At 37.8% G+C, this 27,749-nt stretch overlaps 1 protein-coding gene across 1 annotated transcript; it reads right to left on the reverse strand.

Annotated features, from left to right (window-relative positions):
• LOC126092056 (cytochrome c oxidase subunit 7A-related protein, mitochondrial-like) lies at window positions 1–22,601 on the reverse strand. Its single transcript, XM_049907463.1, has 3 exons — window positions 22,445–22,601; window positions 15,474–15,650; window positions 1–285 (listed from the first exon to the last, which is right to left on the reverse strand). Exons 1-3 carry the CDS (start codon window positions 22,514–22,516, stop codon window positions 148–150), a joined length of 387 nt encoding a protein of 128 aa, XP_049763420.1. The 5' UTR covers window positions 22,517–22,601; the 3' UTR covers window positions 1–147.
• Between the last annotated feature and the right edge of the window lie 5,148 nt (window positions 22,602–27,749).

Consider the following 27,749-nt stretch of genomic DNA (forward strand, 5'->3'; position numbering starts at 1 on the left):
TTGTAGAAGAATAATACATCTCCATTTATTTCAATAAATAATATTTACAATATTAATCACGTATGACTCATGGGGTCTCTCCACAGTTTTTGTCGAATGATTTACATTTTTGTTTCCTACTATTAACACACTAGCATTTATCCATGTCTATTTCCTTGGTGTAGACATTATATAGTAGAAGCGGAAACTTTCAAACAGTCCAATAGCACACAAGGCTACTGTGAGTCCAAATAAGGCTCTGTCCATAGGACCACCTTTCAGATGAACTGGAACACCATCTCGTTTCTGAAAATACAAAAATACATGGTCTTTTATTAATGATGTGTTGTTAATCATATAAAGAGAAACTGACATTTACATTACCTGGAAGATTAATAATAGGATTAAAAATAAAACTGAAAATTTTATATTTCAAAGAGTAATACTGTTTACAGAGAACACTGAAAGCTCATTTGTAAAGAGTAATACTGCCAAGCACATTTAAAGTATTCTGACGTGTATGACTAAAAAGAATCTGTAGCACAATATATTAAAAAGGTAAGTCATGCATTTTGGACCTTAAGAAGAAAGGTCTAATTTTGAGCTACCCAAACCACACTGGCAATAAAATTACAGAGATTAAACCACAGCTCTGAGATATGCAAATTCTGGTATAGGGGCAAAACAAACTTTTAACGCAACAAAAAGTCATGGCTTTCATATATTTTTGCACCAATTACATTAAAATTATTTCAGGTCAATTACCTGACACAAACATTTTAATAACTGAAAAGAATAGCTGGAATGAACCCGAACTCTGAGGATCTACAGGACAGTCTACCTGTAATAAGTGATCGATAACTGTAGAATGAAAAAAATTAAAGTACTTCAGTCAATGGGCAGCATCCAAATGAAGTGGAAACTTCAAAGAAAGTGGCCATGTATCTCATCAGTGTCAAGGACAACAACATCAGCAAGTCACTCAGTTTCAGTTGGCTATCATATCATCACATTTTGGCTGTACTGTTAGGATATAGTGCATGTGAGAAAACTGGTGTTTAGATGAGAGTGATACAAAGTGATGATGAACTGGACCATAAAATGTAAACACAACCTTGAATCACTGCTATCTGGTTTTCATAACCATAACAAACCATAAGATTTTCTCCAAAAAGCTGGCTCTACTATCTGTGCACTCTGGGGAGTGCTTCAGTCTGGTGGTTGGAGGTAATAATTGAATCTCTATAAATGAAATGACTGACTGGTAATGATTTCTTTCTGATTATTGCTAAAATTAGCTAGCACATAATTTTGAAATTAAAAGTGACATGGAGGTAATGATTAATTTGTTGTGAGGAATCAATCTGAAAGTGTCCTAAATACTGACATTGTAGGTAGCAGATGATACAAAGTTTCATTCATCTAAAGTTGGTACATGCTGGAAAGCATTCAAGACAGTTAACATTTTTGCAACTTCTATCGATGTAGCAACATTCGTCGGCCTCTTGCTGAAGGTGGCCTTGGGCTGTACATACTATCCATGGTGCCCTGCAATGGGTATAGACCTGTCTGCACTCGTGTTGTGATGCCGAGCTGACTGAATTGGTGGCACACATGCCATGCACTAGAGTCTAGTCAGGCAGCAACAGCACCCAAGGCTGAAAAATGGATGTGAAACTATCTCTAGTGTGTGACTGACAAAATTTACTGTATGTGGGCACAAGTTTCACTCTGGCCTATCCTACAGCAAGGGTGCTGCATTTGTAAGATAGTACCGTGATACCCATTATATCACAGACTACATTGTTAAGCAATGTAGCACAGACATCCTGAATGTGGTGGTTTGGAGTATTACAATAAATAATAATCTCTTCTATTGCAATGTGCCATACTGATCAACCTCATGTACAAGTCTCTAAACATAGTGAGGCTTTCCTCTCAAGCTAGAATCTGTGCACCCCATCCATCTGTGCCTAGAGCAGGTATCATATTCAAACATGACAACATTTTCTAAATATTTGTTTAGTGTGTACCTGAGGTGGGACATCGGTACCAGTCGATCATTTATCTAGCTTGATGTGGCAAATGGCCTAAAACCCACATCCAGGCTGGGTGGCTCACCAGTTCTCATTAATCCACGGGGCAAATTCGGTAAGGGCTGATTCCCTTCCCCATGTTTTGTCAGCACCCACTTTAATGCTCTCAGCTATCCAAGTGGGTAGTTCTTCTGACAGATATCATATGCAAAAACAAACAAAATACTGGGCATACATATGGAGAATTCAGTATTACCAATGTTTATCACAACATATATAAGGATGAAAATAGGTAACACTTCCATTGCCAGTGGCCCTCCCAATGAAAGATGGAGCTTGTTGCAGTGAGGTGGCTTGCATGCCTCAGATACATGCAACTGTACTGTTGATGCAAGCACATCAGAGAGGCATCTGTGATAAGCCAGATTAGTATATTCTTCCTAAAAAGAGGAGCGTGTTTTTTGGTAACTGCAGAAGAACAGTCTGGATGACTGACCAATCTGACTTTGGTAATGTTAGCCAACCACACCTTATTATGTTGGTACTGTGAATAGCTGAAAGCAATGCGGAACAAACTTTTAATACAGCAAATGGGAAACAAACTTTTAATGCAGCAGAATAAGACAGTGCAGAACACAGCACAATTTTATAAATATCAGAGATGGCAATACTATCTGGCAATGTTTGTGTGAAGTTATTTACGTGCAGAAGTTTAAATTGTAACATTGCTAGCTTACTGTGTATACAAAAACTAGTTGACTTTATGAAATTAAACCAATAGTATTAAATTCTGATCAAATTAGAGAATGAAAGTACCACAAACTAAAAAAAACCAAATCTAAATGCAGGCTGAACTCATCCTTTGTAAAATTAATGTATGAGTAATAGTAATAACAATAGAGCCCATTGTAAAGACACTGGACTCAGGTTTTGCAAGAGCTAAACCCATGTGAGTTTTATCAATATTGTGACACAATAAACATATTTTCAAAGTATATTTCTGAATCAGGGCAATGTCATTCATGAACACATTGTAAAGTTCCTGTCAATATGTAAAACTGAATCCAGGTGTAGTTTTAAGCAGACGAACTATATTAACGCTGAGTTACACACTTTGACATCTCTCCAACAATCAGCAAATTGGCCACTAAAGCTGGTTGAATTTCAATATGGTGTTTGGAGCTGAGATATGGTGAGAAAGTCAGGATAGATGTGCTAACCAATTTTTGAGTTTCAGGTTTCTAAGCATCACAAAAAGAAAATTTGAAACAGAATTCTAAATTACGGATATGAATGGCACAGACCAAAACTGGAACACACAGATAGACAAGGAATGTGACAAACTGAATTAACAGAAAATTGACTATGTGAGACATCATCGTAAATGCTGAAAAAGGTAAGTACTGAAAATTTAATTTTTGACAGAGCCGTGGCGAAAGACAGCGCTTAGGTCACATGAAAAACTTTTGTTTTCTCTCTTCTTTTTTTAGGCTGTGAAGTACTTAGATAGTATATGAAAGATCAGGAAGAAGTTAGTTAGTAAGGAACCAGTTTTAAATAACAATGTTGATTTTAGTGATAATCTTAATGAAGCAGGAATACTGTTTAACAACAGCGATTAATTTAATCAGAGACGTGATGTGTGAGCAGTGTCAGAAGATATTAGTGTCTGCAGTCCATTCTGAGGCTTTGATCACAGATAACTTTTACAAATCAATAGCAATTCTTTTTAATAGCTTGCTAAGGTCTTATTTTGCAGAAAAACTGATTAGCTAAGTAATTGGAATAAAAAGCTGGGTGGGGGATGAGGGGTTTAGAATCATTGCACAAAAAATTGAGCTTAACAGTTTAGAGCAAACAAATAGCAGGCTCAAGACATCAAAAAAATTATTATGTAATGGTTTGGGCAGTAAAATTGATGCCACAAATACCAAGTTAAAAGTGCTCAGGAATGAAATTTTAAATACTACTGCTCAAATTGCTAAAATAAAAGAGGATAAATGCAAATTAGTTGTAGAGGCAGAGCACAAACAAATGCATAGGTTGATACAGTGGAAGGCGAATGAATTTAAAACAAATTTTACTGATACAGTAAAGAAATTTACAATATGTTTCGAAATGTGATAACAAAAGAAAGCCACATATTAAGATCAGAAATGGGTCAAAATAATCAAAACCTTGAATGTAAAATCAGCAATTTAGAAAATGGAACAGAAAACCAAAAGGCAAGGCTGCTGAGTTGGAGAAAATTACAATTATCAATGTGGATGCCTCTAATAATAATTTAGGTAATTTTTGGAAAAGTTAGCTAATATGAAAGATAGTTTTGCCACTAAAAGCACCAGTAGTAAAAAGTTGGATGTGGACCAATGTACCAATTAAAAGTTTTTCAAGAGATAATAAACTTCTCCCAGCTGATTTTCTACAACATTGTCATGATTGTTTAGTTCACGGGCCAGATTATTCTACGGAATTTTTTTAAAAAATATGTAGATAAATTATTAAACAGTGCTTTAAAGAGAAGTAAGAGAGATAATTTTAATCAGAATTGGAATGGGGGGAGGGGGATGGAATCAGACTAAATTAATACATGTATTTGTGTAAGGAGAGAGGGAAGAAATTAGTTCTAAAAAGCATCACTCGTGCAAAACTCAGGTTGCCCTTTTCTCACATGATATTCTACAAACTATGGATGGAGGGCAACAGGGAGATTCCATATTTATATACTTCTCGAAATCATTTGATATAGTGCCCCACTGCAGACTGTTAATGAAGGGTAGGGGAATACAGAATATGTTCCCACATATGCGAGTGGCTCAGACTTCTTAAGTAACAGAATCCATTATGTGGTCCTCGATGCTGAGTAGGAAGTGTGATAGGATCATTATTACTTTCTGTATGCATAAATGATCTGGCGGATAGGGTCGGCAGCAGTCTGTGGTTATTTGTTGATGCTGTGGTGTAGAGTAAGGTGTCAAAGTTGAGTGACTGTAGATGATACACAAAACTACTAAGTGGTGTGAAGAATGGCAGCTAGCTCTAAATGCAAGTTAATGCAGATGAGTAGGAAAAACAAACCAATAAATTTGGGATATAGCACCTGTAGTTTCCTGTTTGACTTAGTCTCATCTTTTAAATATCAGGCCATAATTTTGCAAAGTGATATGAAATGGAGGGAGCACATGAGAATTGCAGTAGGGAAGGAGAATGGTTGACTGGTTTACTGGGAGAATTTTGGGAAGGTTGGTTCATCTGTAAAGGAGACTGCATATAACATGCTAGTGTGACCTATTCTTGAGTACTGCTCAAGTTTTTGGGATCCATACCAGGTCGAATTAAAGGGAGGCATTGAAGCAATTCAGAGGCAGGCAGATAGCCTTTTTACCAGTAGCTTAGAACAACATGCAAGTGTTATGGAGATCCTTCAGGAACTCTGGGAATTCCTAGAGGGAAGGTGATGTTCTTTTTGAGGACCACTATTGGGGAAATTTACAGAACCAGTATTTGAAGCTGACTGCAGAACTATTCTACCATTGCTAACATACATTTCATGTAAGGACCACAAGGCTTAGATACAAGAAATTATGGCTCATACAGAGGCATATAGGCAGTCTATTTCCCCTTGCTCTATTTGCAAGTTGCACAGGTTACAGGTAGCCATGCAGGTAACAACACAGTGGTTTGTGGTGCATGTAGATGTAGGTGCAGAAAGAAAAGCAGGAAGTGCTGAGATACTCAACCAGAGTGAGGAGGATTTAACGAAATTTTTTACAGTAGAACTCTGATGTAGCTACCTAATGCGAAACCAGGAAAAGTGAAGAATTACCAGTCTAAACTTGAGACCACATAAATGATTCTTTATTAAACCTTACTGAATACCTATCTGTAGAAGAGAACGTGTAAAAGGACAACTGCAAAATATGTTAAGTTTGAGGACTTACAGTAAGGAGCTGTGGTGAATACAATAACCAACTCGTTGTGGTATGTGAATGATGATGACTGGTTTGTAGGGTGCTCAACTGTGTGGTCATCAGTACCCATACAAAGTCCCAGCCATCACACAGTCAAATTTAGCCACTTTTACGGATGATGATGATGATGATGATGATGATGATGATGATGATGATGATGATGATGATGAGGAGGAGGAGGAGGAGAGCAACACAAACACCCAGTCCCTGGGCAGAGAAAATCCCAAACACAGCTGGGAATTGAACCCAGGACCCTGTGATCCAGAGGCAGCGCCACTAGCCACTAGACAATGAGCTGCGGACATATGTGAAAGAGATGGAGGGATAGACTTGTATTGGATTCAAGACACTTAAAATATTATAGAGAGAAACTGAACATCCATAAATACAGACCAACTATTTCATAAATTTAAAGATGTAAGTTACATGACAATTCTACACTCCTTTCCTATATAGTGGTAGATTTTATCACCAATACTGCGTTGTACCATTTCGATTAAACATTTCTAATGCAGCATTTTGTGCAAGTCTTAGGTTTTGTTCTAGGGAAAGGATTCCTTGCAGTCTTAATTATTTATGTAGATTATATTTTAATAAAAAGAGAAAGTTGGGAAGAGAATTTGAAATTGTTAAGAAAAGTAGGAAAATTGTAAATCTGTTGTGAAACAGTTTCTTGGCCACAATATTAATGAGGAAGGAATTTTGTCTGACAATGATTATAATTTAGCCATAGAACAATAGTCTGCTCCCAAGTCAAAAAATGGAGTTGAGAATCATTCTTTGGGTTAGCTTATTGTTACAGAAAATATGTGAGGACCAAGGCTTTGAATGCACCTTGTCTGAAGAATCTTTTAAAGAAGACTATTGTGCGTATTTAAAAATAATGCATGTCAGCAAGCTTTTGATGAAATAAAGAGGCAGTTATGTGATAGAAAAATTTGGCACAGGCCAGATTTGACATTACTGTTTTGCCTTATGACAGTACTAATAGTGTAGTGGGAGCTTACTTATTCCAAGAGAAAGTAGTCAATGGCCAAACAGAACATCATTCTACAGCATTTTAAGCAGAAAATTACAGAGACATGACAAAAATTACGCCATGACTGGGAAACAATTATTGGCAGTACATAGTACTTTCATCAAGTTTAGAAATTATTTACTGGGTTACAGAACTATTGTATATTCTGATTATAAGGCTTTAAGTTTTTTTGCAGAAATCCACATTGTATCGGAGTTACAGGGTGGCCACTCTCCTTGGGACAATTTGACTATTCAATAAAACACTTAAGAGGGAAGGAAAATCTTATTTCAGATTCATTATTTAGATTGCCAGTGGGGGGAGGAAGGGAAATGAAGATGATAGGAATCAAGAAGAAAGTGATTTCAGGATTATGTACATGAAAGGAATTGAAAATGAAAAAGAAATCAGGAGGATTTACAACAAGACAAGGAGAAACCAAAACAATGAAAACTGGAAACTTGTAAAATGTTATTTGGGGCAGAAAGGGAAAGAAAAGGAGGAACACTATAATAAAGTTTACAGGGTAGTGTTATTTAGGAGAAACAGTCCAGATAGTGATAAATTGAATTTGTGTTGGCCAGTATACAGAAAGTCAAAGTACATATGTGAAAGTTTTGGACAACATGGAGTTTTGAAGTGTATCCAAAAGCTTAAAAAATATTTTTACAACTTAATCAGAAGAGTCCTAAATTTTAATTATTTGTGACAGATGTCAATTTGTGAATGTCAGTAACCAGACTAGTAGAGCATACATGCAGAATATTCTGTTACAAGTTAACTTGTTCAGGTAGTTGCCAGAAGCAAAATGTGGTTACAATTACATTTTTGTTATGGTAGATAAATTCATAAAATTATGTCCTATAAAAAAAGAACCAGTAAAAGCATTACAAAAAAATTAAAAAGGGCGAATTTTGAAATGTAGGCGTCACAAAGGCTATTCTTTCAGATAATGGAGCTCAGTATACTTCTAAAGAAGGGAAGAATTTTGTAGAGGAAGATACAGGAGTAAATGATAAAAGCTGCCACAATTATACAGACAGTACATCTCTGTGTTTTACAAAAACATCTAATGAAGTGTCGTCTTATCACTTTCTTTATTTTTGTATTTCTAAGAGACATATCTGTAGGATTGACGTAGATTTGTTTCTGTTTACACTGTCTGCTGACAGCACATGACCTTGCTTGTGTATTACAGACTTTGACACAGAGATAAGAGAGATAATGGACAGACAAGAGCAATGTAAACATTGGATGTGTACAATGACACAGTGTGAGCTAGGTACTACTGAAACAAGCAATGTAAACAGTTACTGGGTTGTCAAGAACATGCAATTCGCTTGTATAAACAACAAATTAGGTACAACCAAATGTTTCTTTTCTTTCACAAAATTACAGTAATGAAGGTTGTGGTACTAAAGAAAAGCTAACTTCAAATGTCTCCCTTAGTACAAAATCAACCAATTATCATGTAATTTGTTTTCTATTAATTGCAATCAACTATTTCCTCTTTTTAACTATGCCATAATGAAAATTAAATTCAAATTATTTTCCTTTTCTATAACAGTATCGTAACAAAAGTGAAACCCACATTACTTTGTTTCCTATTACACCAATACTACAAGAAGTGTTCGAAATGCCCACCATTCGATTCGACACATGCTTCATTATAGCGAACCCAGTTTCAACTCTCTCTCTCTCTCTCTCTCTCTCTCTCTCTCTCTCTCTCTCTCTATCTATCTATCTATCTATCCAGCCACATGGTCTCCTCATATAACACTTGCAATGCATTTCGATACTTGATACTACCCCAACATGTCCTGCATGAACTCCAATTGGACAGGCAGTACTTGGCAGAGCACTGCATACATCACAGTAAGGAAGAACTATTCTTTTTGCCCCACTACTATGGAAAGGTAGGTGTTCTTACCTCTCACAGCAGTTCTTTCCACATAGCAAGTGCTATGCATAATGAGTTTGGTTGAAATTGATTCAGCAGTTTAGAAAGATATGTTTAAGATCCAAATATACACATATCAATTTTTACAATTATTAAGTACTGGCAGGTCAATAGACACACAAACAAACACAAACATACACACAAAATTCAAGCTTTCGCAACAAACGGTTGCTTCGTCAGGAAAGAGGTAAGGAGAGGGAAAGACTAAAGGATGTGGGTTTTAAGGGAGAGGGTAAGGAGTCATTCCAATCCCGGGAGCGGAAAGACTGACCTTAGGGGAAAAAAGGACAGGTATACACTCGCGCGCGCACACACACACATATCCATCCGCACATACACAGACACAAGCAGACTTTTGTAAAGGCAAAGAGTTTGGGCAGAGATGTCAGTCGAGGCGGAAGTACAGAGGCAAAGATGTTGTTGAAAGACAGGTGAGGTATGAGCGGCGGCAAACTGAAGTTAGAAATTAGCGGAGATTGAGGCCTGGCGGATAGCTAGAAGAGAGGATATGCTGAAGGGCAAGTTCCCATCTCCGGAGTTCTGACAGGTTGGTGTTAGTGGGAAGTATCCAGATAACCCGGACGGTGTAACACTGTGCCAAGATGTGCTGGCCGTGCACCAAGGCATGTTTAGCCACAGGGTGATCCTCATTACCGACAAACACTGTCTGCCTGTGTCCATTCATGCGAATGGACAGTTTGTTGCTGGTCATTCCCACATTGAAGGCTTCACAGTGTAGGCAGGTCAGTTGGTAAATCACATGGGTGCTTTCACACGTGGCTCTGCCGTGACCTGCCTACACTGTGAAGCCTTCTATGTGGGAATGACCAGCAACAAACTGTCCATTCGCATAAATGGACACAGGCCTTCAGCATATCCTCTCTTCTCGCTATCCGCCAGGCCTCAATCTCCGCTAATTTCTAATTTCAATTTGCCACGGCTCATGCCTCACCTGTCTTTCAACAACATCTTTGCCTCTGTACTTCCGCCTCGACTGACATCTCTGCCCAAACTCTTTGCCTTTACAAATGTCTGCTTGTGTCTGTGTATGTGCAGATGGATGTGTGTGTGTGTGTGTGTGTGTGTGTGTGTGTGTGTGTGTGTGTGTGTGTGTGTGCGAGTGTTCAAATGGCTCTGAGCACTATGGGACTCAACTGCTGAGGTCATTAGTCCCCTAGAACTTAGAACTAGTTAAACCTAACTAACCTAAGGACATCACAAACATCCATGCCCGAGGCAGGATTCGAACCTGCGACCGTAGCGGTCTTGCGGTTCCAGACTGCAGTGCCTTTAACCGCACGGCCACTTCGGCCGGCTGCGCGCAAGTGTATAGCTGTCCTTTTTTCCCCCCCCAATCCGCTCCCGGGATTGGAATGACTCCCTTAAAACTCACATCCTTTCGTCTTTCCCTCTCCTTCCCTCTTTCCTGATGAAGCAACCGTTTGTTGCGAAAGCTTGAATTCTGTGTGTATGTTTGTGTGTCTATCGACCTGCCAGCGCTTTTGTTTGGTAAGTCTCATCATCTTTGTTTTTAGATATATTTTTCCCACGTGGAATGTTTCCCTCTATTATATTTACAATTATTAAGATTAAGATGAACGCCACTGATAATGAGATTGACAGAATGAGATTGACGAAGATCATTAAGGGGAATGACAAATTAACTGTGATGTAGAGGCAGAATTTGATGGTAAAAAAAAGGAAGAAACAGAATTGTAGGAGAAAATCAGCTGAGAGTTGGTGGGTTTGGGGTGGGGAGGGGGGGAGGAGGGGGTTAGATGGGACAAGAGAGGGGTGAAAGGATTAGTCACATGATAAAATTTGGAACCTAAATCAATCTATCTATCACTAACACTTGGTTTAAAAAGTCATGATGTAGGTGTCATGCAGACTATTGTATGACTAGACAATTATGACATCTTCTCAGGTAAAATATGTATGTAAAGTTGGGTATATGGAAGGGTCCTAGTGATTTTAAACTCTGAAACCTTTACAGGTGCAGATATTTACACTGACCATTATTTATTGGTTATGAATTATAGATCAAAACTGAAGAAACTGCAAAAAGATATGAGACCTGGATGAATTGAATTAACCACTGGTTGCTGAGAGTTTAAAAGGTAACATTAGGCAACTTAGACAAACAAGGAAAAGGAAACAAACTGGCTGAATGACCAGCCTTAAGGAATGGGAATGGTAAATGCACCAGAGGATCAAATAAGCAAAAAACAAGCCCAGTAATAATCCTCAGATAACATGAAACACTGAATTTAACCGATGAAAGGAGAAAATATAAAAATGCAGCAAACGAAGCAGATGAAAGGGAATACAGATGGGACTTCCTGGCAAATTAAAACTGTGCGCCAGACCGAGACTCAAACTCGGGGCCTATGCCTTTTGCAGACAAGTGCTCTTCCAGGCAAATAAATTAAATTCCCTGCCTTTTGCAATATTTATTTTATCTGGTGCCATCCATACGGACACAAGAAAGACAGTCTACCACAGTTATTTTGAGTCTGTTATTCGGTATGGGATAATTTTCTGGGGAAACTCTAGAAGCAATACAAGGCTACTATTTCTTCAGAAGAAAATCATTAGAAACATGTGCTGCCCACAAAAATGAGTCATGTCACCCTTTGTTCAAGAAATTAAAAATACTAACAATTACTTCAATGTACATTTTTGAAATTTTGATTTTTGTATATAGTAATCAACATACTCTTGAAAAGTTCCGTTTCAAGCATAGCTATGGACTCGTCGCAAGGAAAACTTCAAATTTCCTTTGCACTACTTAAAGCTTTATGCTCAGACACCACTGTACATGGGGCTAAAAATTTATAACAAATTAAAAGGAAGAAACCTATTAACAATGGAAGTTGGTTCGCTGGAAAGTTTACTCCAAAATATATTAGAGAAATGTTACTACACCATTGAAGAATTCATGGAAGACAGTCTGACACTTTGATCAATGAAAATCTATAGCTAATATTGCAGTGTTGTCTGTGTAGAACAAAGGAAATTGTGATATTGTGGTGTTTTATTTATTGGCATTATTTTTAAAGCAGTGTAAAAAGAATTTCTGTATATCATTATACATTACATTTTTGCTAAACTTCACATGTCTCCTGTACAACAGATCACATGATCTGTACAATATATGTAATGAGACTAATAAATCACATTTCACCATCTGAGCTACCCAAGCACAACTCTCAACCCATACTCACAGCGTTAGTTCTGCCAGTACCTCATCTCCTACCTCCCAAACTTTGCAGAAGCTCTCCTGCAGACCTTGCAGAACTAGCACTCCTGAAAGAAAGGATATTGCAGAGATATGGCTTAGCCACAGCCTGGGGATATTTCCAGAATAAAAATCTGCCTGGAAGCACACACTGCTGCAGGGTGAAAATTTCATTCTGGGAATACAAATGTCTAGTTTGATTGACGGAAAGTGTAAAATTGCATGCACCAATGGCTTGCAGAAAAATGCAAAGCTTTTGATGCATGATTATGGGAAAAAATAGATCCACTTATAGCAAAATTAAACAACTTTTTGATATCTATGGATATTAAGAGCTTTGATGGCGAGCCAGTACTACACAAATAAACGAAGGATGAAAGTGGAAGGAATACACAGAAGGGAAATGAACTTAAGACCAGTATTGCAGAGTGGCAATAGGTTGCACTTGAGATGTGTGACATGATACTGCAAGAAGAAATTGGGAGAGCACTGAAAGACCTACATTGAAACCAGCCCCACAAAGCCTACTACATTCCCTCACTCAGATTTACTGGGATCCCCAGAAGAGCCAGCCACAACAAAATAATTCTACCTAGTATGCAAGATACATTGAACAGGTGAAATCCCTCGACACTTCACAAAGAATGCAATAAATCCACTTCCAAATAAGGAAGATGCTGTCAGGCGTGAATACTACTGAACTGCCAGCCTAAAGTTCTGTTTGCAAAATAATGAACTGAATTATTTACAGAAGAATGAGAAAACTTTTATACATTGATCTCAGGAAGATCAATTTGGGTTAAGGAGAAATGTCTTGGAGATACTGTAAAACACACACCAAAAGTAAAACGGATAACTGAAAGTAATCAAATCAAGTGAAGGTGAGGGAATCAGGTTAGGAAATGAGACACTAAAAATAATGAAGACTGTCATTTTGTCAGAAAAATAACTGGCAATAGTCAAAGTAGTGAGGATATAAAAATGCATGATGGTAATAGAAAAGCATTTCTGAAAAAGTGACAGTTATAAACATCAAACAAATTTAAATATTAAAAAGTCCCTTTCTCGAAGTATTTGTTCGGAGTGTAGTCTTGTACATGGAATGAAAATGGGGTCAATTGTTTGTACCAGAAAATTAGGTAATTTTTGAGAAGATACTGAATCAAACTGGCAAAAAAAGAAATTTGTGACAACCTGACTAACAGAAGACATCAGTTGATAGGATACATCCTCAGGCAAGATAAGGGTGGAGAGTAAAAGCTGTAGAGAGAGACCAAAACAACTACAGCAAGCAAGTTCAAATGGATGTAGACTGCAGCAGTTATGCAGAGGGCAGACTAGTGCAGAGAGCTTCATCACTACAATGTTCAGACCGAAAAACAACAACAGGTAGTGCCTTTACCAACAGGTAATTGACATGAACTTCAGGAAGAATAAAAGATCAAGCCGAATTCACATCCAGTAGAGAGTAATCAAATTTAACTAAGCATATTGTATGTCACACTGACTTGAAGCTTCCAACTGTCACAGTTCCATATAGTCACACAGAATTGGTATAATGTGTACTACATAATGTAAGAAATTTCAGTCTATACAGGAGATGTTCCTGGTGTAGTTTTCATGTAATATATTTTAAACATTTTTGTTTAACTTCCAACAAATATTAACTGGTGATATACATACTATAAGAAGATTATCTACTACGTTTATATTCAGGTAACTTATGGGAACACAGCTGGATAACATCTTCAATATAGGCCAGTATTTTGACAGATGTACATCCTGTCATTTTCAAGGCACAAATGCAGCAAGGGAATTTAGAACTTTGGTATGCACATCATTTCCAGTAAAGTAAGATAGCTAAAAACACACACACACACACACACACACACACACACACACACACACACACACACACAATAAACACTAAGCCCCCACAGTTGACTGATGTTAGAGGCTATCAACAGTGAAAATTAATGCTCAATGGATGAAGTAGCATTAACTCTGCCCTGTCACCCCCCCCCCCCCCCCCTCCCCCAATTTTGTTTTTACAAGGGAGAATGCAGTGTTCTATGCAACATTTAAGCCAAAACCTTAGTCTGTATTTATAAGGTCACTTGCTAATTTCATCTGAACTGCTTTCTTAACAACACTATCACAATAGCTAGAAGTGCATGCCAGAATTTCTGTGTTGTTACACTCCATACGATAATCAGTGCCAAGGCAATGTTCTGCAATAGCAGATTTGCTCAGTAGTTGTAAGCATGTGTGATGCTTATGCTCTATATACCAGTCTACAGTCTCTATGGTCTCACCAATATATGACATGCCACAAATACAAGGAATATGAAACACTGCCACTTACAAAAGCCAAGATCATCATTTATGGATCCTAAAAGATCCATATCTTTCAGGGTCGTAAGAAACACACATTTAACATTACATTCTCACAAAATATAAGCAATCCTGTTGGAAATGCTTCCTGCAGCAGACAAAGGCCACAGACTTTGGTGCAATCTTGGTATTATCACCACTCACCTGGTTGATAATGCAAAATACATCTGATCTGTCTTTCAGTATAATTAAGATGGGCTAGCTAAGCTGACAAACTCAGGGTCTGTGATGGTGTGGGCCTCATGAACCAAGGTAGAATGTATCCCTTTATACTGAGCCAGATGGAGACAAGTATTAGCCTGTAGATAAAAGTCAGTGCAAGCTGGCTTCCTATAAATGACATGTCCCAGCATACCACCAACCTCCCCCAGACTAACACTGATGGAATGGAAAGCAGCCATAATTTTCCACCTCCATCATGAAACAAATATTTGAGGGATTGAAGTAAGATATATTCTACAAAGCTATTCAGTTTCTCTCATCTGTGAGGCCAAACAAGGAAAGTATCATCTACATATCTGTGGAAAAAAATTCAGGTTTCAATGCTGCTAACTCCAAGGCACATTCCTCAATGTCTTCCATAAACAAATGAAATAACAGGTGTCAATGGGCTTCCCATTGCAAATCCATTTGTCTGTTCATAGTACATAGTAAGTGGAAGTCAACACATGTCAAAATATATTCCTGAACATCAAACTTAACTCTGTTACAATTCATACCAAGGAACTCCAGTGGAGAGGGAGATTATGTTAGAACTTATTAAAATATCAGACATTCAAACCCATTCACTCTAGTTAACATAAGAAATCCACAGGGTTCTTATTCTTAAGCTGTTTGGAAATATGAAAAAATTCTGAAACAGGTCTTTTTTTACCTGAAAATGTTCCATCTTGCGCCGCAGATTCTCAGGTACAGGACCATAGGGGGTACTTGTGCCTGGAATAAGGTTTTGTGATGCATGTCTAACTGGTGGTGCAACCCGTGCCATCTGTTCATTTTTGCTGTGAAATATTATCTTGGGAGGTTCCTTCCTTTCCAGTGGCTGTGCACTCTTCCATGGGGGAAAAAATAAAACATTTAAGCATGTGTATCAAACATTACATTCTCTAATATAAATTTTAGGCTTAAGTCTGTTCAAAAGTACAAAACTAAATTTAAACAAGTATTTTTTTAATTTTTTGTAATTGATCCAAATCACAGATCATAAATGTTTGCAAAATGCTAAACATAGTTTCTTCAATGTCTCACGTTCTGTTTGAGAGCTGTACAGAACAATCTTGATACTGTCATGTCACCAATTTCCTAACTAAAAATCACTTGTTGTGCCATTTAAAATGGTCGGAGAATATTTAATAGTTCATAAATCAAGTTTTCTACTCTATAAGTAGAACTGCCATTTGTTTTAGTACTTTACAAAGCAAGTTTGCTTCTGGAAGCACCTCTAAATGCTTGTATTCCACCTTTTGCATTTAAAATAAATTTTATCATTCAGTCAAGTGTCAGGTCTTAAGAGTCCACTATAACATTTTGCTATGTTAGTACCACGAGACATATTGACTTCTAAAACTATAACTGCCAAAGTAAACTGCATTATTAGAAGTTTTCTACTGCTCGAAATCATTTCCTTGGGGCTATGATTGGAAACAAACATTATGAGAAGAGCTCCCATGAAAAAGAAATCTATAGTGAGAAGGTGGGGCCGGCAGGGGGGGGATAGTAACATGAGGAGAGGAATTTTAGACATGTCAAGTAAAAATTTTACAAATATTACGATGCTTATAATGCAAATTGCTGTTTAAGGAAGTTATACAAATTTTGGGTTTGGAAATTGGTGTGTGTTAAGCTCTGCTGAACAGGATAGTTTTATAAACTTTAAAATAAAAGAAAGAAACAAAGAAAATAAAGGACAGGTTGCCCATCATTAGACTGGAAGTAAGGCCTACAAAGGACACGTAAATTGCCTGCTCAGTAAGAAGAAGAAATCAGTTACACCTAACATGTTTCATCAGTTTGTTTTGATAAATAAATGATGTATATTCACACTGGGGGACTATTTTGATCTTTAACTATACAACTCAAGTACACATTTTTAAAGAATGTATTAATTTTTCTTGGATGCCAAATTTATTCATCCATTTGCACTAAAAATAAAAACCCACTCTGTGGTATATACCAGCAAACTTCTTGATGAGCAAGTACTTTGATGAAACTGCCATTCACAAACATTTGGGCATGCAGATCTGTTTTTGATCTGTGCTGCACAAACTGAGATCATAAAATTAACACTTTAGAGGATTTTATTAAAGCTTGTGATTGAGACTCCTACTTCCTGTAAACTGTCTTTACTGAGAATAAGAGCTGGTGCTATGAGTTCACACTTGTGCAGTTTAGGCAAGCCTGTCAATTACTGTGCACCAATGTCTGCACCTCACTTCTAAAGACATCTATTAGTAATGGAAGTTAATTAAAGTATGTCATTGTCAATTGGTACTGTACAAAACTGGTTAGACATATTTTGATTCTAACATATTTTATGATAGCACTCATAAAAATATTTATACACAGCTTGCAACTAAAATAAGTCAGTAACTATTTGTTTCCCATAAGTCCAACCCCTCAACCACATTTTGGAGACAGGCAACTGCCTGAAGTAGGGCATTGCCTATAGGATAAAAGTACAGTGGAGAACACTAGGGTAGCTTTGAAGACCCTACAGAAACCTCAAAAAGTGACAGGCAACAGGGCAGATTTGTCCAAAGAAATACATAGGACTTAAACATTGTATCCTTATAAAAGGATGTAAGAATCCAGGAAATAACACAGATCATGACAGGAAGGTACATACCAATGATGGGACTAAGTGAGGTAAGAAAGAAAGTGACTTTTAGTAAGGTGCAGGATAAAGGATATAAGATTTGGTGGTCAGGAAAAGTCAAAAGAAGAAACAGTGAACAAATTACTTAATGTGGAAAATATAAGAGAATAATTAAACTTAAGATGGAAAGAAATATTCTTGATGCAGTCCACATTTATGCTCCTCAAATAAGATGCAAAACAGATTAGAAGGAAAAGTTTATCACTAATCTGCAATATGGTGAAACATCTAACAAGACTGTGATTATGGGAGAGTTTAAGGCCAGAGTTGGGAGTGATAGAAGAGGATATTAAATAGCCACAGGAAGCCATGGAAGATATCACAGAAATGAGGAAGGTGATGTATTACTTGACTCATGTCTGAGAAATAAATGGATAACTGATAATGGATGGTATGAGAAAAGAGTGTCACAAGTTTATCAGCTACAGTTGGAATTTGGCACATAAATCCATAATAAGCTATATATAGTAATAACTGAAGAAATCAGAAGATGCCTGACGGAAGTGAAAGTGATACCAAGCATTAATCTTTAAGGTGACCACAGGCTATTGGTATGGACACTAAAGAAATTCAGAAAAGGAATAAGACAGACAAAAATCAAGTGCCAGAATCTGAAAGGTAGAGAAACCCAAGAGATATATAGGGAGACAAATAATATACACCTTCCTAAAGATGAGAGGAAGGATGTACATGAAGGATGAAGGAGTGTCAAACAGGCCCTAGACAGGGCAGTGGAAGAAACGAGAAACAAGTGCAAGGACATCAACAAAAGTCATACACAAAAAACTTCCTGTGTGAAATGTGAGAATTACAGACACTGTGAAGAAGAAGAATGCAATGAAAGAATGGTTCAAAACCAGAATGGGGAAAAAGAAAAAAAATAGAAATGACTAAGAAGAGCAGCAAGGAAAATGACAGCATTGGCTGAGAAGATGCCTTGGGAAAAATTCACGAAAGAAGTAGAAAATTTTATGAACAACAAGAAGATGATGTACCACATATTAGGTAAAAGAAGGAAACAAAAAGAAAATACTTCAAACATCATCAACATGGAAGAAAACCTGTGTCAGAGGAAGTAGTAGTCTTTAAAGAATGGAAAGAATACTTTCAAAAACTATATGAAGGAAAGGATGAAACAAGTATGAGATAGAGGTAGATGAAAGAAATACACAGAGAATAAATAGAAGGAGAAGATCTGAAGACGATGAATGTAGAGAAAGCTGTATTACAAACAAAAATTGGCAAAGCCACTGGAGTAGTGACATCACAGTGTAAATGATCAAAGCTGCAGGAGCTATCAGAATTCAGTGGTTTTATAGATTGAGAATAGTATGGACATATGGAAATATTCCAGACAATTGGACAAAGGAAATAACTATACCTACCTTTAAGAGGGGCAACAAGGCACTCTGTGAGAATTAGAGAGAAACACTGCTAGTGTGCCACTGCATGAAGACTTATGAAAAGATAGTTTTACAGAAAATAGGAAATAAGATAGAACAACAATTAACAGAAGAACAATGATTTTGACCTGAAAGATCATTTATAGATGCTTTATTTACAGCCAGACAGGTTGTTGAAAAGAACTAGGAATTTGGGAAGGACATAGTTGCATTCATAGATACAAAAAGGCCTTATGACACTGTTAGAAGGGAAAGAGATGGCAAGGTCTGCACAGACTGGGACTTTCAAAGGGAATGCCAGTGAGAATCAGAAACATGTACAAAAATGCCTGAATTATGCTATAGTAGATGGCAAAAACTCCATGGTTTACAGCAGATAAAGAGGTTTGGCAAAAAAGTGTGCTCCCACCAGTGCTTTTTAATATAGTCACGGACAGCATCATATGGGAAGTTCACCAAGGATCGACGGCAATGATATGAAAATCATAGCATATGCAGATGCTGTGATGATATGAGAAGAAAATGAGCATAAATTGGAAGAACAACTAAATGCCGGCTGAGAGTAATTAATGAATCAGCCTTGAAAATCCGCTTACAAAAAGTGAAGTAATGAAATCAGCAAGAAAAATGAAAATGAAGGTTGTAACTTGCAATGGAAAAATTATTAGAGAAGTAAATGCCTTCAAATATCTAGGAAGCAAATTAGCCAAGAAAGGAACATCAAGGATGAAATTTCTGAGAGAATAGAAAGTTGTTTGAAATTTTGTTATTGTTTATTGGACATAATTAAGACTTTGTAAAATATGTGCCAAAATAAAGATCACATTGTACAAGTCACAATCTGCTGGTTTTGACCAATGAATCACAATGCTGGATTTTGACAAAGCTCTGATCAGAACACAAGCAACAGAGATATGATTTCTATGAGGGTTCTAGGATACGACAAGAAGGGACAGGATAAGGAATTAAACAATATGAAACACATTGCAGTTCAAGCCCCTAAAATAAACTATGGAGTGTTAGGCTTCAATGGTCTGGCCACATTAAATGAATGGGACCAGAAAGACTTTTTGAGAAGAGCCCTAAAATTGACAGAATCTGGACAAAGGCTGACTGGAAGACCATGGACAAGATGGGGAGACCAGGTGAAGAATGATGTGACCTGAAGAGACAGCAATGGAAGCAGATGCTACATGATACACTGCAGGAGAACATATATGTTTGGAAGAGGCTCTGTGAATGACCTGCGTGGGCACAAACATTTCAGGAAGAAGAATAAATCACCAACTGCACAGAAATACTGGCTCTTAAATGAGGTGACACAAATGATCCACTGAAGTATACATGTCCATATTATCATATGCTCTATTTTGTATGTTTCAATACACCTTCAATGCACTAAAATATACTCAATAGAGAATGTTGCAGTGCTTGTGCATGGCTCACATCAATGATGTGACCTATAAGTTACCCTTGCAAATCCACTTATCTTGTACACACTGCTGTATTCATCCAGTCCCAAACAAAAATATAATGAATTATAGTCCTCACACCAAGTTGTCCATAATTGCAGCATCATTATTGATACATAGGAATTTATTTTTTTAAGTAGACTACAAATAAATCTAGAAGAAATTCTACATCAATATAATACATTAGCACTTGCCACATTGTTGTTAGTATACTTTCTGGACATAATCTGCAGCTGCAGTGTACTGGCAGATGAATGAATAGTACAGAAACTTTAGATGTATCGAATTTATGGGTGGCTGTGAAGGGACTTCATGCAGAAATTATAGAATATTTTATATGCCAATGGAGTCTTCTCTATTACTACAATGTATTTATATCTTAGAATAATGAAAATTACTGTCTCTTAGCATTTTTTTCCTAAAATAACAGGAATATTAATATACCATTGAGTATCACATTCCACACTGATACAGATATGAGGTTTCGAATTTATTTCAAGTGTGACATATGGCTTTTTCCGCAACCATTAATGGTTCTTACAAATGTTATTAATTCCATTTGAGCAAAAGGGAAAGATAATTAGAATTTGACATATTAGAAAGGACTAATAGAATTCTTTAACAGCAGTGGGACCATTACCATCACCAAAGTCAAAATGTTATGGATTTACACCATGACAAATTATAGCTAAAAAGTAAATAATCAAATAAAACAAGTTCACAATGATAAAAATTTACAGTTATTTATAAAGGACATCTTTTGAAACAGGGCAAATGTCTACTGGGCTTTTTTTTGGTTCAAATGACAACTAGAACTTCACAGCACATATGCCTTACAATTGTAATACATAGTTGCACCAATCTCACAGTTATCTCTATACAGTATAAAAGTAGGCTAATCAGAATTATGATATGAAAAACACTGAATTTTAAAATTATGTAGATTTCCCAAATCCATGCTAGTAAAAATTAAATTAATGAATATTAAAATTCCTTAATTCTTTGTCTTCCTGTGACCATTGCTATCTAGACATGGGAGACGAATATTCCAAAACCTTTTCCATGAAATACGAGTAACTTCACCTATGACTTCCAGACATTCAAATTACATTAAGCACAGGATATAAAGTAAAAATGACAGCTGAAATTCTATTTTTTTCTTAATTTTCTGTTCTTTTCCAATATAACTGATTTTATACCTAGTCTCTTATCACCGACTCAAAATCTTATGTTCAGTAACACAAAAGAAACAGTTTTCAAAACTTTTGGATACATACAATACAGTAAACACCCAATCTCCTTCTAGCAGATGTGTTATCCTTAGCTCCTAAGTTTACACAGTTAGAAACAATTTGATTATTTCCATGATTATTGAATAGCCATAACAGCATGAACAAATGTCACATGTACAAGGCAACTTACTAATTAGTACCTGAGCTGCATCCAAAATGTTGCAGTAGAGGACACACCAGGATTTGCATGATTACACCGCAGGAAATTGCCTAGACCTTACTTCAGGTTTGCTGAACTGCAGTCGCAAACTGAGTCTTGCAAATCACAAATTCACAGTAAACAACATTTCACCTCATCTGCACAAAATATTGTAAATTTGGGGACCGAGACAAACATGTATTGTGCTTTATTCAAAGCTTTGCAGTTGTAGCAAACTTGGGAGGCTCCAAAGGCAATCTTCTATAAGTACATTTACAACATTCCGGCTTACCACTGCTAATACGGAATGGGCCAAATATACAAATTAGAAATTGCGATGACATCTTTTTAAATACATGTCGCAGAACTGAGGTGCATTTCTCTGTATTATGGTCAGATTTTGAACGATTCACATAACGTGAGTAAATCCCTAACGTAATTAACTGTGAGCACATCACTACGTTTGCTTATATTACTTTACAGAAAAAAATCTTACTGAAGAACAATGACTAAGTTTATCAGCATCTTTACATTTAACTATAATTAAAATGTGTTGGGTTACGTGTAACAAATATTTGTTTTGAGTAGTACACAACTATATCTCAAAAATTGAATAATTAAAGCCAACTGGTCTCATAACTGAACAATAATGTTGGCCGCTTACCACAGGGAAATATGGATGCATGTGTGTGGAGCCGGTGAGTCTCCCCGTGAAATTATTAAACTGGAAGAACATTTCGCTTCCCTTTTCGTCCACACAATATCGTCTGCTTGCAATACCCCTACACCGCTCGACCTCTGGATCTCTGCCACGAGCGTGCTGCTGGTGGGAGGTGCTGCTCCTCGCGGCAGGTAACGTTACTACGAACAACGCGCCTCAGTTCGAAGCGCGTCTCCCATCATTGCACATTGGGACCCATATGAGAACCGTGGTACTCCGATGTAGTGTATTTCTTATACCAATTTTAAGCAACATATTCTCGCTGCTGCAGATTAAAACTGGAAAGTTGTATCTTGGTGGGAAATTACTGAAACTGCTTGCAATTTTTTTTCCTATATCTATGAAAGTGGCGTATTACCCGTGCGTCTCCTCTTCCAGCGTGTTTGGAGTCCCTACATTTTTTTGTTGGACAAAACTATAGAACCATCTGAAGAAATGCATGTTAGAACATAAATTTAGATGCTAGCCAAGCCTGCAAGTTGCACTGTTGCATCTGACTGCGAACAGAACCTGTACGATGCACTCAATACGTTGCAGGTGTCAAACGTGATCAGAAAAGTGTTCCGTGTATTTGTGAGGGAATTACGTTTGAGATCAGTGCTTTCGAAAAAAGTGGAATTGTTGGTGCTCGGATGGCGGATGCTTCCCTAACCAAGGTACCTGAAGAGTTTGGTGTTTCAAGAGGCACCGTACAGAAGATATATAGCGCAAGGAGGGAAAGCGGAAGAACATCATCCACTATATCGGACACGCCAAGAAGCGTTGTCAACACGGGGCGTTGTCCACCTATTTGGGCTACACCTCAATGAAACCATTTGACCATACAACTGAGAGACAAAAAAGATGCACCTTGTGGTGGTCGCCTCCCATCAACAACACCAGCTGATGACGAATGAGTACTGTATATGTCAAAACTAGTAGGTACTCCAGATACAATGCAACAGAATTGCATGCTATCTTTTTGGATGCTACCAGGAAGGCTGTGTCGAGCCAGTCAGTACACAACCATCCCTTCTCGACCAGTTTGGCCTCTTGGCAAGACAGAAACACAATCTTGCTCTCCCACAATGACCGAGGTGCCCAGAGAAGGCGACCAAAGATACATCTAAAATGCAGTTTCGATCAGTAGCTTCAGTTCTCTTCCTTGACAAATGCAAGATAGGTCTGGAGCCTGATGATCATATTAAGACTCATTTACACCTGAGCAAATGGAGGCGAACACAATTGAACGAACATTTGACAGCAATTCGCCACCGTTCGGTAACATTCGCTTGTACCCGTGAACATGCGTTTATATTGGAGAGAACAGACGGAAACATGCGAGGTGCATTCAAGTTCTAAAGCCTCCGATTTTTTTTCTCTGGACTGGAAAGAGATAGAAACATGCACATTATTTTAAAATGAGGCCGCGTTCATTGTCAATATGTCCCAGAGATGGCAGCACCGTACGGCAGATGGAATTTTACCGCCAGCAGCGAGAATGAGAACTGTTTTAAATACTTAAAATGGCGACGTTTTCCTTACTTTTACAGCGTGCAATCATTCGTTTTCTGAATTTGCGTGGTGTGAAACCAATTGAAATTCATCGACAGTTGAATGAGACATGTGGTGATGGAGTTATGGATGTGTTGAAAGTGCGTTCGTGGGTGCGACAGTTTAATGAAGGCAGAACATCGTGTGACAACAAACCGAAACAACCTTGGGCTCGCACAAGCCGGTCTGACGAGATGATCGAGAAAGTGTGCACACAATCCTGCATGACGACCTGAAAATGCGAAAAGTGTCATCCAGGTGGGTGCCACGAATGCTGATGGACGACCACACGGCTGCCCGTGTGGCATGTTGCCAAGCAATGTTGACACGCAACGACAGCATGAATGGGACTTTCTTTTCGTCGGTTGTGACAATGGATGAGACGTGGATGCCTTTTTTCAATCCAGAAACAAAGCGCCAGTCAGCTCAATGGAAGCACACAGATTCCCCGCCACCAAAAAAATTTCGGGTAACCGCCAGTGCTGAAAAAATGATGGTGTCCATGTTCTGGGACAGCGAGGGCGTAATCCTTACCCATTGCATTCCAAAGGGCACTACGGTAACAGGTGCATCCTACGAAAATGTTTTGAAGAACAAATTCCTTCCTGCACTGCAACAAAAACGTCCGGGAAGGGCTGCACGTGTGCTGTTTCACCAAGATAACGCACCCGCGCATCGAGCTAACGTTACGCAACAGTTTCTTCGTGATAACAACTTTGAAGTGATTCCTCATGCTGCCTACTCACCTGACCTGGCTCTGAGTGACTTTTGGCTTTTTCCAACAATGAAAGACACTCTCCGTGGCCGCACATTCACCAGCTGTGCTGCTGTTGCCTCAGCGATTTTCCAGTGGTCAAAACAGACCTTTTAAAGAAGCCTTCGCCGCTGCCATGGAATCATGGCGTCAGCGTTGTGAAAAATGTGTACGTCTGCAGGGCGATTACGTCGAGAAGTAACGCCAGTTTCATCGATTTCGGGTGAGTAGTTAATTAGAAAAAAAAAAATCGGAGGCCTTAGAACTTGAATGCACCTCGTAAAAACGACGTAGCGTATTGACCCCACGACGCTGCGTTACTGTTTTGCGGGTTGTTGGTAACCAGCAAGTAGGTAACACTCGAAAGCAATGCTAGTTGTAGCCACAATGCAATACTTCTATGTTCAAATAAAGTAAGCACAATGGCGTAGAAAAAGAGGAATGTAGGTGTCTGTATTTGTAGTAAGGGTGAAGAGCGTGGACACAATGCAGCTCCACACTGGAAGCAATAATCCAAACTCCGCATGTGTCAGCTGGCTTCTCATTACAACTGAGGCGAAAATTTAGAAGCTGAACAGTAATTGCCAATGAACAACACAACTCAAAAAACAAAAATAAATGAAGCACAGTTTGACCAGGGGCGCCGACTTATAAAAAATTTGGGGGGGGGGGGGGCATACTAGGGGTCTTGCTCCGGGAAGTTTTCTAAGTTTTATTTGAAAGATAGTGAGTTTTAAAGTTTTTTAAAGCATTTTAGAGTCATATGTTCAACATTAGAACCCCGGAAACTGGACTCTCGATAACCCGACACTCCAGAAAACTCGACAAGCCTGACAAATTTTTTGGCTTTGAAAAAAGAAACAAAACATAAACACGCACGGTATTTTCGTAAAAAGCTTATTTAATTTACAGTAATAATCACGCTTATAAACTACTACAGAGCAGTGAATATATATCCTTGAAAAGACTGAAATTATATTTAAATAAATCCTAAACTATCATTAAAAGAATAAAACATAAAATATTGCTATCGCACAGTAATAGCATTTTGATTAATAAGTGCAATAGTTAACTTAAGCTTACTCTGATAAGGCTCAGGGTTCATTAAATAAAAACAATATCTCAAAGTTAATGCTTTAATACAGTTAATAAAGTTAATACAGTATGCCTAATACTTTCACTAAAAAAGAATGTAAATAGCGGGTTTTAATTGGTTCTTACACCCTAAAAATATTTAAGTATTTGAAAATAACTAATACACTACTACAGTAGTATGGTAATACACTACTAAACTAGTACCAATATTTCGAAACTTAAAATTTAACATTATGTACGTATTTAATTCTCTATTTTATAAAGATTTTTAATGTTGCTCTAAATGTCATTATTAGGGCTAGAGTGTCTTTAGAATGGTTAGCGCAAATGTCGACCGTCTGACTGGATTACTGAATATGAAGTCGTTGATGATTGGTCGGATATCAAATTCATCCAAAACATTTCGGTGGGCATGAAGAACAGCCGTTGTTGTTGTTGTTGTTGTGGTCTTCAGTCCTGAGACTGGTTTGATGCAGCTCTCCATGCTACTCTATCCTGTGCAAGCTTCTTCATCTCCCAGTACCTACTGCAACCTACATCCTTCTGAATCTGCTTAGTGTATTCATCTCTTGGTCTCCCTCTACGATTTTTACCCTCCACGCTGCCCTCCAGTACTAAATTGGTGATCCCTTGATGCCTCGGAACATGTCCGACCAACCGATCCCTTCTTCTGGTCAAGTTGTGCCACAAACTTCTCTTCTCCCCAATCCTATTCAATACTTCCTCATTAGTTATGTGATCTACCCATCTAATCTTCAGCATTCTTCTGTAGCACCACATTTCGAAAGCTTCTATTTCTTCTCGTCCAAACTATTTATCGTCCATGTTTCATTTCCATACATGGCTACACTCCATACAAATACTTTCAGAAATGACTTCCTGACAAATCTATACTCGATGTTAAAAAATTTCTCTTCTTCAGAAACGCTTTCCTTGCCATTGCCAGCCTACATTTTATATCCTCTCTACTTCGACCATCATCAGTTATTTTGCTCCCCAAATAGCAAAACTCATTTACTACTTTAAGTGTTTCGTTTCCTAATCTAATTCCCTCAGCATCACCCGACTTAATTCGACTACATTCCATTACCCTTGTTTTTCTTTTGTTGACGTTCATCTTATATCCTCCTTTCAGGACACAATCCATTCCACTCAACTGCTCTTCCAAGTCCTTTGCTGTCTCTGACAGAATTACAATGTCATCGGCGAACCTCAAAGTTTTTATTTCTTCTCCATGGATTTTAATACCTACTCCGAATTTTTCTTTTGTTCCCTTTACTGCTTGCTCAATATGCAGATTGAATAACATCGGGGAGAGGCTACAACCCTGTCTTACTCCCTTCCCAACAACTGCTTCACTTTCATGTCCCTCGACTCTTATAACTGCCATCTGGTTTCTGTACAAATTGTAAATAGCCTTTCGCTCCCTGTATTTTACCCCTGCCACCTTTAGAATTTGAAAGAGAGTATTCCACTCAACATTGTCAAAAGCTTTCTCTAAGTCTACAAATGCTAGAAACGTAGGTTTGCCTTTCCTTCATCTTTCTTCTAAGATAAGTCGTAAGGTCAGTTTTGCCTCACGTGTTCCAGTATTTCTACGGAATCCAAACTGCTCTTCCCCGAGGTCGGCTTCTACTAGTTTTTCCGTTCGTCTGTAAAGAAGTCGTGTTAGTATTTTGCAGCTGTGGCTTATTAAACTGATTGTTCGGTAATTTTCACATCTATGAACACCTGCTTTCTTTGGGATTGGAATTATTATATTCTTCTTGAAGTCAGAGGGTATTTCGCCTGTTTCATACATCTTGCTCACCAGATGGTAGAGTTTTGTCAGGACTGGCTCTCCCAAGGCCGTCAGTAGTTCCAATG

The sequence above is a fragment of the Schistocerca cancellata genome, chromosome 7 (assembly GCF_023864275.1).
Source record: "Schistocerca cancellata isolate TAMUIC-IGC-003103 chromosome 7, iqSchCanc2.1, whole genome shotgun sequence".
Taxonomy (NCBI): domain Eukaryota; kingdom Metazoa; phylum Arthropoda; class Insecta; order Orthoptera; family Acrididae; genus Schistocerca; species Schistocerca cancellata.